This window comes from Calonectris borealis, chromosome 24 (genome assembly GCF_964195595.1).
Source record: "Calonectris borealis chromosome 24, bCalBor7.hap1.2, whole genome shotgun sequence".
In the NCBI taxonomy this organism is placed as follows: domain Eukaryota; kingdom Metazoa; phylum Chordata; class Aves; order Procellariiformes; family Procellariidae; genus Calonectris; species Calonectris borealis.
In genome coordinates this window covers 8,420,145-8,430,504 of record NC_134335.1, presented here as the reverse complement: position 1 = coordinate 8,430,504, position 10,360 = coordinate 8,420,145, and the positions used below count along the sequence as shown (strand labels likewise).

The 10,360-nt window shown below is 60.5% G+C and overlaps 2 protein-coding genes across 3 annotated transcripts; both read right to left on the bottom strand.

Annotated features, from left to right (window-relative positions):
- Positions 1–1,622: 1,622 nt before the first annotated feature.
- On the bottom strand, positions 1,623–4,635 carry LOC142092575 (maestro heat-like repeat-containing protein family member 7). Of its 2 annotated transcripts, XM_075172719.1 has the most exons (7): positions 4,561–4,635; positions 3,981–4,157; positions 3,447–3,602; positions 2,722–2,823; positions 2,275–2,377; positions 2,090–2,149; positions 1,623–1,809 (listed from the first exon to the last, which is right to left on the bottom strand). In XM_075172719.1, the coding sequence occupies exons 1-7, from the start codon at positions 4,594–4,596 to the stop codon at positions 1,673–1,675; spliced, it is 771 nt and encodes a 256-aa protein (XP_075028820.1). In that variant the 5' UTR covers positions 4,597–4,635; the 3' UTR covers positions 1,623–1,672. The 2 variants fall into 2 exon arrangements, with proteins under 2 accessions (XP_075028820.1, XP_075028821.1); XM_075172720.1 differs by lacking the exon at positions 2,090–2,149.
- Positions 4,636–4,879: 244 nt separating this feature from the next.
- On the bottom strand, positions 4,880–10,138 carry LOC142092526 (uncharacterized). The gene is made up of 10 exons (XM_075172666.1): positions 10,020–10,138; positions 9,781–9,860; positions 9,468–9,593; positions 8,915–9,035; positions 7,869–7,973; positions 6,325–6,434; positions 5,892–6,041; positions 5,282–5,689; positions 5,013–5,075; positions 4,880–4,912 (listed from the first exon to the last, which is right to left on the bottom strand). The coding sequence occupies exons 1-10, from the start codon at positions 10,135–10,137 to the stop codon at positions 4,880–4,882; spliced, it is 1,314 nt and encodes a 437-aa protein (XP_075028767.1). The 5' UTR covers position 10,138.
- Positions 10,139–10,360: the final 222 nt, after the last annotated feature.

Genomic DNA, 10,360 nt, shown 5'->3' with positions numbered 1-10,360 from the left:
GAGCACGTCTGGGTGCTGGGTACTGGGAACTGGCAGCGTGGGGCGGTGCGGGTGCTGTGTGCTGGGCATGTCGGGATGCTGGATACCGGGCAGTGGGAGTGCTGGGTGCTAGGTACTGGGGGTGCTGGGCCCTGGCATTGCTCGGCAATATGCAAAACTGAGTGCAGGGTATGTCTTGGTGCTGGATGCTTGGTGCTGGAGGTACCGGGTGCTGGGCATATGCAGTGCTGGGTGTTGGGCATATGCGGTGCTGGGTGGCTGTGCTGGGGTTGCTGGGTGCTGTGCTGTGAGGGTGCTGGATTCCTGGCATGTGCGTGTGCTGTGTGCTGGGCCCTGGTTGTGCCGGGTATGTGTGGGTGCTGGGTGTTGGGCACTGGGGGGGGTGGTGCTAGGTGCTGGGCATGTCCAGGTGCTGAGCAATGGTGGTGCTGGGTGCTTGGCGCTGGGGGTGGTGGTACCTGGGGCTGCTGTGTGCTGGGCACGTCGGGGTGCTGGGTTTTGGGCGGTGGGGGTGCTGGGTGCTGGGCGTGTGCGTGTGTTGGTTGCTGGACCCTGGCGTGCTGGGCGCTGGGGCTATCGGTTACCGGGTGCTGGGGGTGCTGGGTTCAATGCAGCGTATGCAGGTCCTGGGCAGGGGGTGTGCTGGAAGCTGGGTGTTGGGTATGCTGGTTCCTGCCACTGCGGGTGCTGGGTGTGAGACTTGTGGGCGTGCTGGATGGTGGGTGTTTGGTGCGCACCCTCACTGCCCACCACCCAGAACCCCAAGTGCCGAGCACACAGCATCCGGACGTGCCCAGCACCTGCACACGCCCAGCACCCACAAGACCCAACAACCAGCACCTGGTCACTATTCTTACATTTCTGGCTGGTCTTTTGACATCTTGTGCTACTCTTGAAGCAACCCAAACAGGATAAGGAGAAGATGGAGATGCTGATGCGGTTCTCCTTTTCCACTGGCTCACAAAGTTCTCCAGGTCATAGATGCCCTCTGCTTACTGTCTCTCACAGAGCTTCTTGCTGTGTTTCATTGGGACGAGTCACGTGTCCAAGACACTTCAAGTTCATCAGCTGCCTTCTGGCGACAGCTTACGCTGCTTGAAAAGATGACAGATTCCCTCACGGTGGTTTTGGCTTCACGACATCTGATGGTGAAGTTGCTCACATTGATTGTTACCAATGGACAGGTTCACAAAGGCCTGCATAGGGTGGCTGTTTTTTTGGCCAAAGGGAATGGTTGGAGCCCTCAACGTCATCTGCCTGCTGATCCCAAGGAGACAGAGTTGGATGATGGGCAGCGTGGGAAGGAAGAACCAGGAACATCCCTACGGTCCAAACTTTTCCTCTTCAGAGGTTTGGAAGAGGTAGTCCCTCACCCCAGGGCATGCTGGGGGAGGGGACCTCCAGCACAGCAGAGTGTCCCCAGGGACCCCAAGGTGACAGCTGGGGCTTGGCCCCCGAGCGGGGAGCTCCTACCCAAGGGTGGTGAGGAGCTCTCTGCTGCTGGGCATTTGACGTCCTCCCTCCTGGCGGCAGAGGCCAGGAATGACACTGTCTGCTCGGCACGCTGGGGGTGCTTCCTGTCTGAAGGAAGAACACCACAAGACTGAGCTTTTGTAGCAGCTTTAATCAAATACATCCCTTTTCCCCCAGGAGAGATGCACCTCTGTCTGGTTCAGCAGGGCCAGCAACGCAGCACCCACAGGGACCGCGATAACGAGTGCCGCGCCCTTGAAGATGTCAGGATCAGCACCGTCTGAGCTGCCAGGGAGCAGATGGAGGCTTCACTGTCCTCCTCCATGGCCTGGAGGGCTGCGGCAGACGGAAACAGAGCCGAGATTAACTCGCCCACACCTCACCTGCAGAGATCCCCAGGCAGCCCCTCCAGACCGTGCCAGCCCCACCCATCTCTTTCCCTGGCCAGGACGAACAGGTGGGACCAATGGATGAACTGGAAGCTGCTGGTCAGGAATGCCTCAGATGCTCCTGAGATGCTCCTATACCCCGGGAGCGTTTCCCTGGCGCAGGGCAAGGCAAGGCAGCACCCTGGCCAGGCTCCGTCCCCTGCCCCACTAGCCCTGGTCATACGCACCACGGCAGATCTCACTCAGCTCCTCCTTGCTTTGGTTCCTGGAGTGCCGTGCGGCAAGCCCTGAGCAGAGAGCTCCATTAGACCTCCCGCTCCCCAGCATGTCTCCAGCTGCCCCTCGCTGCCAGCACAGCAGCGGGGATGGGGGCCAGGCTGCCAGAAGAGGGACCCCGGGGGCTGTGGCTCACCGATGAACTTGATGGCTGCCTCTCGCAAGCTGGCCTGAGCGTCCTTCAGGTATGGCATGCTCTGATGCAGGTACTTTTCAACCCTTCTCCTGTCCTTCACCAGCTGGAGAGAGTGCAAGGGCATGGGGCTGGCACGGATCCTCCCCAGTCGGCCAGACCAGTCCCTCGTCCCAGTGATCCCCTTCCCACCCAGACCATTCCCATGTCCCTGGCAGAGCCCTGTGGGGCTGAGGTCCAGAGAGCGCCACAGGCAGAGGGGGTCTGGGGGTCCAGAGACCCCTCTGTCCATCTACCAGGGCCCAGATGGGCTGGGGTCTCCTTCAACACCCTGGGGGACAGGGAGGGGAGAGCGCCCTGGAGAAGAGCCCTTGGGGCCTCTGTGCTGGAGGCAGGGAAGGACGACACAGCTCCAGGCTATGGGCCCTGGGGCTTGGGGGTTGTCCTCACCAAGCACTCTGTGATCCTCCACGTCTGCTGTGCCTGAATCAGGTCCTTGAGCTCTTCCCACTTCAGGATCTCTGCCACGGCAAGGAGGGCTTCCTCAGAGACCTGCAGAGCAGCAGAGGTTGGGAGATGGAACCATGGCCTGGAGAAGGAGACCTGGCGTCCATCTCCTCTTGGCCCAGCTGCCAGCCATTCCCAGCCACCACCTCAGGTATCTCATGCTGCCAGCCAGCAGAGCAGATTCTCAAGAGCTGTGGGCTCATGGCTGTAGGCGATGAGGGCCACAGTCCCAGAGACACTGGGGCAGGATGGAGCCAGCAGCACCTCCCACGGGCATCCCCCAATGGATACACTTGGCTCCTCAGCCGGGGCTGCCCCGGTTCCAGGTGGGCAGAGCTCTGAGACCTGGGGTGATCCTGCCCTTAGGGAGCTGGGATACGTCCTGGCCTAAACATCTGGGATACTCTTGTGCACAACCCTGGGGGCAGGGGTAGGGGCTCAAAGCGCTGGCTTCCAACAGCTCCAGGGAAATCTGGGAAGCCCTTAGGGTGCGTTCAGGCCTTCCTGGCCACGGGCTGCTGCTGCTGCTGAGACCTGCTGGACCAGGTAGGGCAGGTCTGGGAAATGTCCATGCCAGCTGCCCACAGCCCTTGCCCACAATGCCCAGACCACGCCAGTGGTGTCATCACACCCTTCCCCATATCACTGGCCAGCTTTGAAATCTGCACCTTAGCCACGCTCTGGGTCTGGTCACTCATGTGGAAGAGGAGTGGGACTAGCCCCCTCCACACTTTATTCTTCATCCTCCTCTTGTCGCAGCACACCACAGCCTTTATCAGGTCTTTGAAAAGGCGGATGGAGAGCTCTCGCAGCTGGCTGCACTCCTGGTAGGGAGGAGGACAGGAGGGCAGGACATGATGAGCAAGGGCATTACCACGGCCGATAGGAGGGGAGATGCTCCGGGGTCAGATCCTGCACACAGCTGCATGGCCACGCAGCTGGGGGAGCCCTCAGGGCTTGGAGAGCAGCTCTTGGCCTGCAGATGCTTTGCATGGGGGCCAGGCTGGGCTCCAGCACAGGGGTCTCGGGTCGCCCGGAGGCATCAGCCTTTCAGGGAGAAGCCATGGTGGGCTGCAGAGCCCAGAAGACATCTCTCGAGGAATCAAGGAGGGGAAAAGGTCATGACCACAGGGCTGGGCTGAAGGGCAGCTGTCATCAACGAGCGTCCATCTGCAGGGCTCAGGCTCCTGCAGCAGCCTTACATCATCAAAGAGCGGCAAGAGCTTCCCTGAGAGTTGAAGAGCGACGTGGCTGGCCTTCGTCCTCTCCATATGACCCACCACGCTTTGGAAGACCAGCAGGGCCTTCATCCTGATGTGTTTGTTGGCATCCTGCAGGGTCTGCACAACGTCTGGCAGCAGGACCTGAATTTTTCTTGCCTGGATGAAGCACAGAATTTCCCCTTTGTGAAGTGGTCAGAGACCACCCTGGCAAACATACTCTGGTCACTCAGCACCAGCCGCCCCTCCGGCTTCTGGTGCAGGAATCGCTCTGCAGCAGCCTCCTGGCTGGTGGTGGCCGTGGTATGTGGGAAAGCAGGGGTAGGGCAGGGAGGGCAGGAGAGCAAAGACTCCCTGTCCCCTGCTTAGCCACCCCCTTTTCTGACCGGCCCAAAGGGGACGATGGGTTGGTAACCCCCCAGGCCTGGAAAGCTCCCCCAGGCACCCACCAGCCCCGTCAACGGCAAGGAGGGTGTTGGGAGCCATCACCCCAGCTCCTGACTCCCAGCCAAGGCCAAGCCACCGTGTTGGCCAACGTGGCTCAACTTGACGCCTTGCTCACCATCTCAGGTCTCTCCGAGAGGGTCATGAGACCCATGAGCACCAGCGAGCGAGCCCCCGGGTTTGGACTCCTCAGGTGCTCCTGGAGGAGTGGCAGGGAGCGAAAACCCAGCCCTCGACTGTTGGTGCAGTCTTGCACCTGAAACGAAGATGGAGGTGAGAGATGGGCAGAGCCTGCGGGGCTCCTGCTTCCCACTGGCAGCTCAGGGCAAGGGCACCGGGGCCAGGCAGCCCGTCCTGGGGGCAGCCCTGCCCGTGGAGGACCGCACAGTGTCTTTGCTGATTCCTCCTGTCCTCCGACCATCAGCAGTCTCTTGCTCTCACGCCTCCAAGGAGCGATTGGAGAGCAAGAGCTGGCACAAAGAAAGCAGGACACGCGGGCGGTGACAAGTGTCTCCTGTCCCCGGCTGGACACGTCCCTGAGGGTGAGCAAGGCCGGGTCTGGTCACTTACCGCCGCCTGAATGTCGCAGGCGTGCAACACAGCGGTGCTTATCTGCTTGCGGCGCAGCCCTTTCTGCGAATCAACGATCATCGTCAGCCAAATCAAGAACTCATTCAGTGCCTTGTTCTGGAAGAACACCATCTCCCACATGGCCAGGGCGTCGCTGCCGAGCACAGAGCATTTTGTCAGCAGGGCCGCCTCAGCCATGGCACCGTGCCCAGGCTAGCCCAGCCAGTCCCGGGCTGTCTCGCAGTCCTGGCCCTGCCTGCCCCCCTTGCGTGGGGGCAAGCAGGAGAGGGCTGAGGTGGTGGTCCCCGTGGGGCAGGGAGGAGCGTGGTGGCTCTGGACTCTGGCTTGGCTGGCTTTGGCTGCTGCAGGCCTGGATGACCCACCAGGGCTGGAAAGTGTGGTGGGATGGAGGGCCCTGCTCCTGGGGGATGTCCTGCAGTTTTCTGTGGGTCTGGCAGCCAGAGAGTCTCTGGGCCCCTCTCGCCACGTGGAACAAGCCCTAGGGGCTGTCGGGACCGATACCTGTCATATGGTGGAACGTTGATTGCCATACTGCAGGCCAGTTCCTTGGGGTACTCGCAGGCCAGCAGAATAAGTAGGGCGCACAGGCTCTTCCAGGCTGACGCTGTGCTGGTGTACTTCATGCTTTCATGGATGCACCTCACGATGCTTGGCACCTGGAGGGGACACAGGTGAGGATGGTGCTGCCACTGGAGTGCAGCTGTTTCCTCAGCTGCCACCACTGAAACTTCCCAAACGTCTCTGGTGGCTTAAAATGTCTTCAGGTGCCTGATGAAAGGCAAGGCAGGGCAAAGGCAGGGCAATGCACAAGGCTTGAAAGGGCTCAAGGGCAGGGCAATCCAGCCAGGGGCTGCTTACATCTGTCAGCCAGGAGGCAGGTTCTCTCATGGCCATGTTCAGCATGCTGCTGGCCACCTGCTTGTCATAGGTGCTAGAGTCCCTCATGGCTTCAATGGCCGTGGCGACGATGTCTGTCTTCTCAGAAGGCCAGAAGTAATTTTTACACACCTATGGGAGGAAGGAAGGGAGGAAGGGAAGACACATCACATGACTGCCCTGATGGTTCTGCTTGGCCCTATAGAGAACCAGGGCTTGCTGGTGGCCAGGAGGGCTGGAGCTGCTGCTGGGACACTGGAGTGCAGCCCTTGGAGTCCCTGCTTGGGGACAGCAGGAACCCTCTCACCAGGGACAGTGAGGCCATGCCAGCCCCGCTGATTCTGGGTCCCTTTGCTCACACAAGTCTCCTGCTGATGCCACAGACAAGTGTCCCAGCAAGGGAGGAGCTCATTACCGTGGTCAGAGTGATGGCTTTGTGGAGCAAAGAACTTGAGGAGGTGCTCTCAGCTTCCCATTCCCTTTGGATCTCTTGATGGTCTGGATTGTCCTCTGAGAGCATCCTACCTAAATGGAGAGGGGGAAACACAGAGCAGTTGGTAGGATGTAGCATCTTTGCCAACAAGCTTACCAAACGCTGAAAAGAGCTTTAGGCTAGGAATGGCCGAGGAGGGGTGTTATGACCCACAGTCAGGGGAGGAGGTGGTGGGCAGGAGTGTAAAGCAAAGGGAACAAGAGGGATCTCAGGAACAATGCAGATGGATGAGAGGCACCTGCCTCAAGTGTATGTTTGCAGATGCTCAGGGCCTGGGAAAGTGGAAGGAGAGCACGCACGGGGGACAATCAACAGTCTGGGAGAGAGCGTGGGGGTCAGGAGCAGTGGAGAGGCGGTGCTGGTGGCATGGTGGTGGCAGCGTGTTACAGCCCCCCCGCTCGGGGAGGGGAAGTGGATGAAGTCTTCCTGCAAGCACTCGGGGAGGACTCTGAGTCACACGCCCTGATTGCAAGATGGCAGGATGCAAGCGGTCAAGATTTCTGGAGGGCGTCAGGGACAGCTTCTTGCTACAGGCATTGGAGGGACCAGCCGGGGTGATGCCCTGCCTGATCTGCCGTTCAATGAGAGGGAAGAATTGGTTTCAGGACGTGGTAATTGATGGTAGCTGTGGCTGTGAGGACCACAAAACAGTGGGGCTCGAGATCCTGAAAGGAATGAGGAAGCAGAGCAGCAGATAGCAGATCCTGGACTTCAGGTGAGCACTCCACTTCTGCAGGAAAACGATAGCTGGGATCCTATGGGAAGCAGCTGCAAAGGGCCAGGGAGGACAGGGAAGCTGGCAGACTTTCACAGAGAGCCTCCAGTAAGCACAAGAACGGTCCATCGCAATGCTCAGGAAAATGAACAGACGTATCGGATGTCCGTGTGTGGAGGGATGCAGCCCACGACACAGCTCCTCTTACTTTCTTGCTGACAGATGAATCTGTAGATGGAATAAAGAGCATCCAAAGCCACATGGCTGCTCTCTTCTTCCTTGCAAGAGCTGAGAAGGATGAGACATCCCAGCAGCTGTCCCAGGATGGGGATCTGGATCTCTCTGTAGCAGCCACGGCTGAACTCATCTTGCCAGGCCTGGGGGAGGGAGGCAGAACAGCAGAAGGGCTGAGGCGAGGCAGTTGGGGCCGAAGCCCTGAACCCAAGGGTGTGCCCAGGGCTGGATCTCAAGTCAAAGCTTTGCAGGGCCCTGCTGGCCCTGGCTCTCAAAGCAGCTAGAGCTGGGCAGCTCCCACCATGCTCCTGGGGCAGTCCTGTCCCACACACGGCTGGGTGCAGCTCTGGCTCCTGGCAGATAGGGGACTGGGGAGAGGAGCCCATGGGACCAAGACCCTCGCTTCAGGGCAGAGCCTTGCTGAGTGCCCCTATGCCTGGCAGGAACCTGAACTGCAGGCTGCTCTGGTGCACAGGGAAGGGGAGATGTCCTGGCTGGAGGCTGCCTGGCTCCTTACCTCCAGTGAGGAACATCTGGCCAGCAAATGGCTCAGCTTCTGAATCCTCCTCAAGGCCCTTGCGCGCACAGCTGCACTTTTGGAGTTGGTGAAGGTCAGCAGCATCTGGGAGGAGAGGACAGAAACTGCCAATCTGCCCCGGGAGCTGACGCCCATTCCAGCAGAAGCAGTGCTGCTGAACTCCTGGCCGGACTCACATAGTCCAGGCTCAGGGGTATGGCCCCCTGGGAAGCCAGGAGAAGAGAGCTTCAGGGCCGGGCTCCCCATGCAGGACGGGGAGGTCCCAGTGGGTCTCTGTCCCATTCGGGTCTGGGGAGGAAAGCAGAGTGGACTGGGAAGTGGGGGGACGGCAGCACCAGCTGCCACCGCTGCGGTGCCACAGGAGAAGGGTGGAATTCCTCCCATTGCTTTGGTGCAAGGAAAGCTTTGGGGGCCTGAGCTGGCAAGGCTTTACCATGACACAAGAGGAGTCTGCGGAGGGGAAAGGGACTTTGACTGCAGCCAGGGGCTGCCAGGCTCCAGAAGAGCACAGTGGGCAGCCCCCAGCTCCCTCAGGGGAGGTGGGCACCCTGCGTGGCACTGGGGTGGGGACCGTCCACTTAAGAGTGGACAGTCTCTTCCCTCCAGGGTGATGAACAGCCCCTGCCAAACCTGCTCTTTGCCAATGTCACACCTTCAAGATAGTCTCCAGCTCCTCGCTGAGGCCGGAGGCAGGAGAGCTGAACGCCAACGCACATAGCATGCTGTCCATGGCATCCAGGGTCTGCAAGGAGGACAAAGGGTGGTGGCATCTTTCGGCAGTCCCTCTCACCCCCAGGAGATGGATCTGAACTCCCAGCACCAAGGAGGACACCCGCGCTGCCTTGTGGCGCCTGGGGGAGGCCTCGGGGCAGACAAGCCTGGACGTGGCCGGGCCCACGGGAGGGGGATGAAGGGATGAGGGTGGGAAAGCAAAACCGAGACCCTGACCTGCCTTGCATCTCCAGTCCTGGCACCAGGCAGCCAGGGAGCAGCCCAGAGGGACTGGGGGCTCACCCAGCGCTTACCTGGAAGTAGAGAGAAGCATCCAGGTCCTGCATGTCCTCTTTTGGAGGAAGCGAGAAGACACTGGTGAAGCAGGCATGTATGAGGCTTTTCTTTTGGCCCTCCAGCACCGTCTCCACCGAGCTGCAAAGAGAGAGGGAGGTCTGTCAGACACTGGTGCTGGAAGCAGTGCCTCGAGGCTTCGGGCAGGTGGACATGGATCTCCGGGGCAGGGGTCCCCAGGAGGGATGGGCAGGTACCTCAAGGCGGCAATGGCATTCATGGCGAGCTGCCGCACCGCCGTGCACAGGTGGTCCCTGGGCTCCTCTTCCAGCAGTGCCTGCAGAGCACAATCGAGATAAGGGACCTGGCAGTCACAAGCACCCAGTGCCAGCAGACCCAGTGTGGTCCCTACCACCCCCAGTGCTGGGGTCTTCGCTGGCAGGGCTTCTCAGCGGTACCCGAGTCCCCTTGGGGTGTCCATGCACCTTTGCTCCTGCCCAAATGCTGTCCTCGCAGCGTGCCAGTGACTGGGGGCCCTGCCCCCTTCCCCAGACCCTCTGGGTGTCCCCTCACCTTGATGCTCTTGGCCAGCTCAAATCTGTGGCAGAAGACATCCAGGCCCTGTAACAAGCCCTTGTGCCTGGCAGCTCTGCAGAGGGTGCAGATGCACTCAAGGAACCACACCTTCTTGGTCTCCTCCTGGCAGCCAGGGGACAGAGAGACAAAGGGGGAGTGTGAGAGGGGGAGACACGGCCAGCGGGACCAGAGCACTGGGGGTGCAGAGCCGTGCGGGAGAGCAGCTCTGCCCAGCCAGCAGCAGGCAGCAGAGCCGGGGGGTTCCATCACGAGGCGCTGGCACAGCAGCAATTGAAATAGCTGCGGTTACCTTTTCTGAGCTCTTGAGAAAAGCCTGGATGAAGTCCACCATTTCCTGTTCCTCTTCATACACAGCTAGCCAGCTGGCATCTAGCGAAGGAGGAGAGCAGGGAGAGCTGTGGAGCAGAGCTGCAGGCAGGAGCAGGCAGAGGAAGGAGCTCTGCCCTTCATCCCCATGCCCGCTCCCTGGGCTCAGTCTCCCAGGGGGTCTTGGGGATGGAGGATCCAATGCTGGAGCCCCTCACTCACCTGCCTGCAGCGGCTGGATCACACACACCTCATCGGGCTCCGGTGGAGAGCTGCTCTCCTGGGGAGCCCCCACCTCCTCCCAGGCCACAATGGGGCAGCCTGGGGGTCCCTCCGCCATCCTGAGGGATGTAGGAAGCGGGTGGGGATGGGGAAAGGGGAAGCCTTGGGGAAATGCCTCAAGGCTGCCGGGAAAAGACACAGGCTGCGTTTGGGCGGGCTCCTCGCCAGCTCCACGCTCCTGCCCTGTCCCGTCACTGTTCTGCCGGACACTGTGGGGTAGGGCCATGCTGGCTATATGCAGTGCCAGGGGGTCAAAAAGCAGGGGGTCACAAAGGGATCCA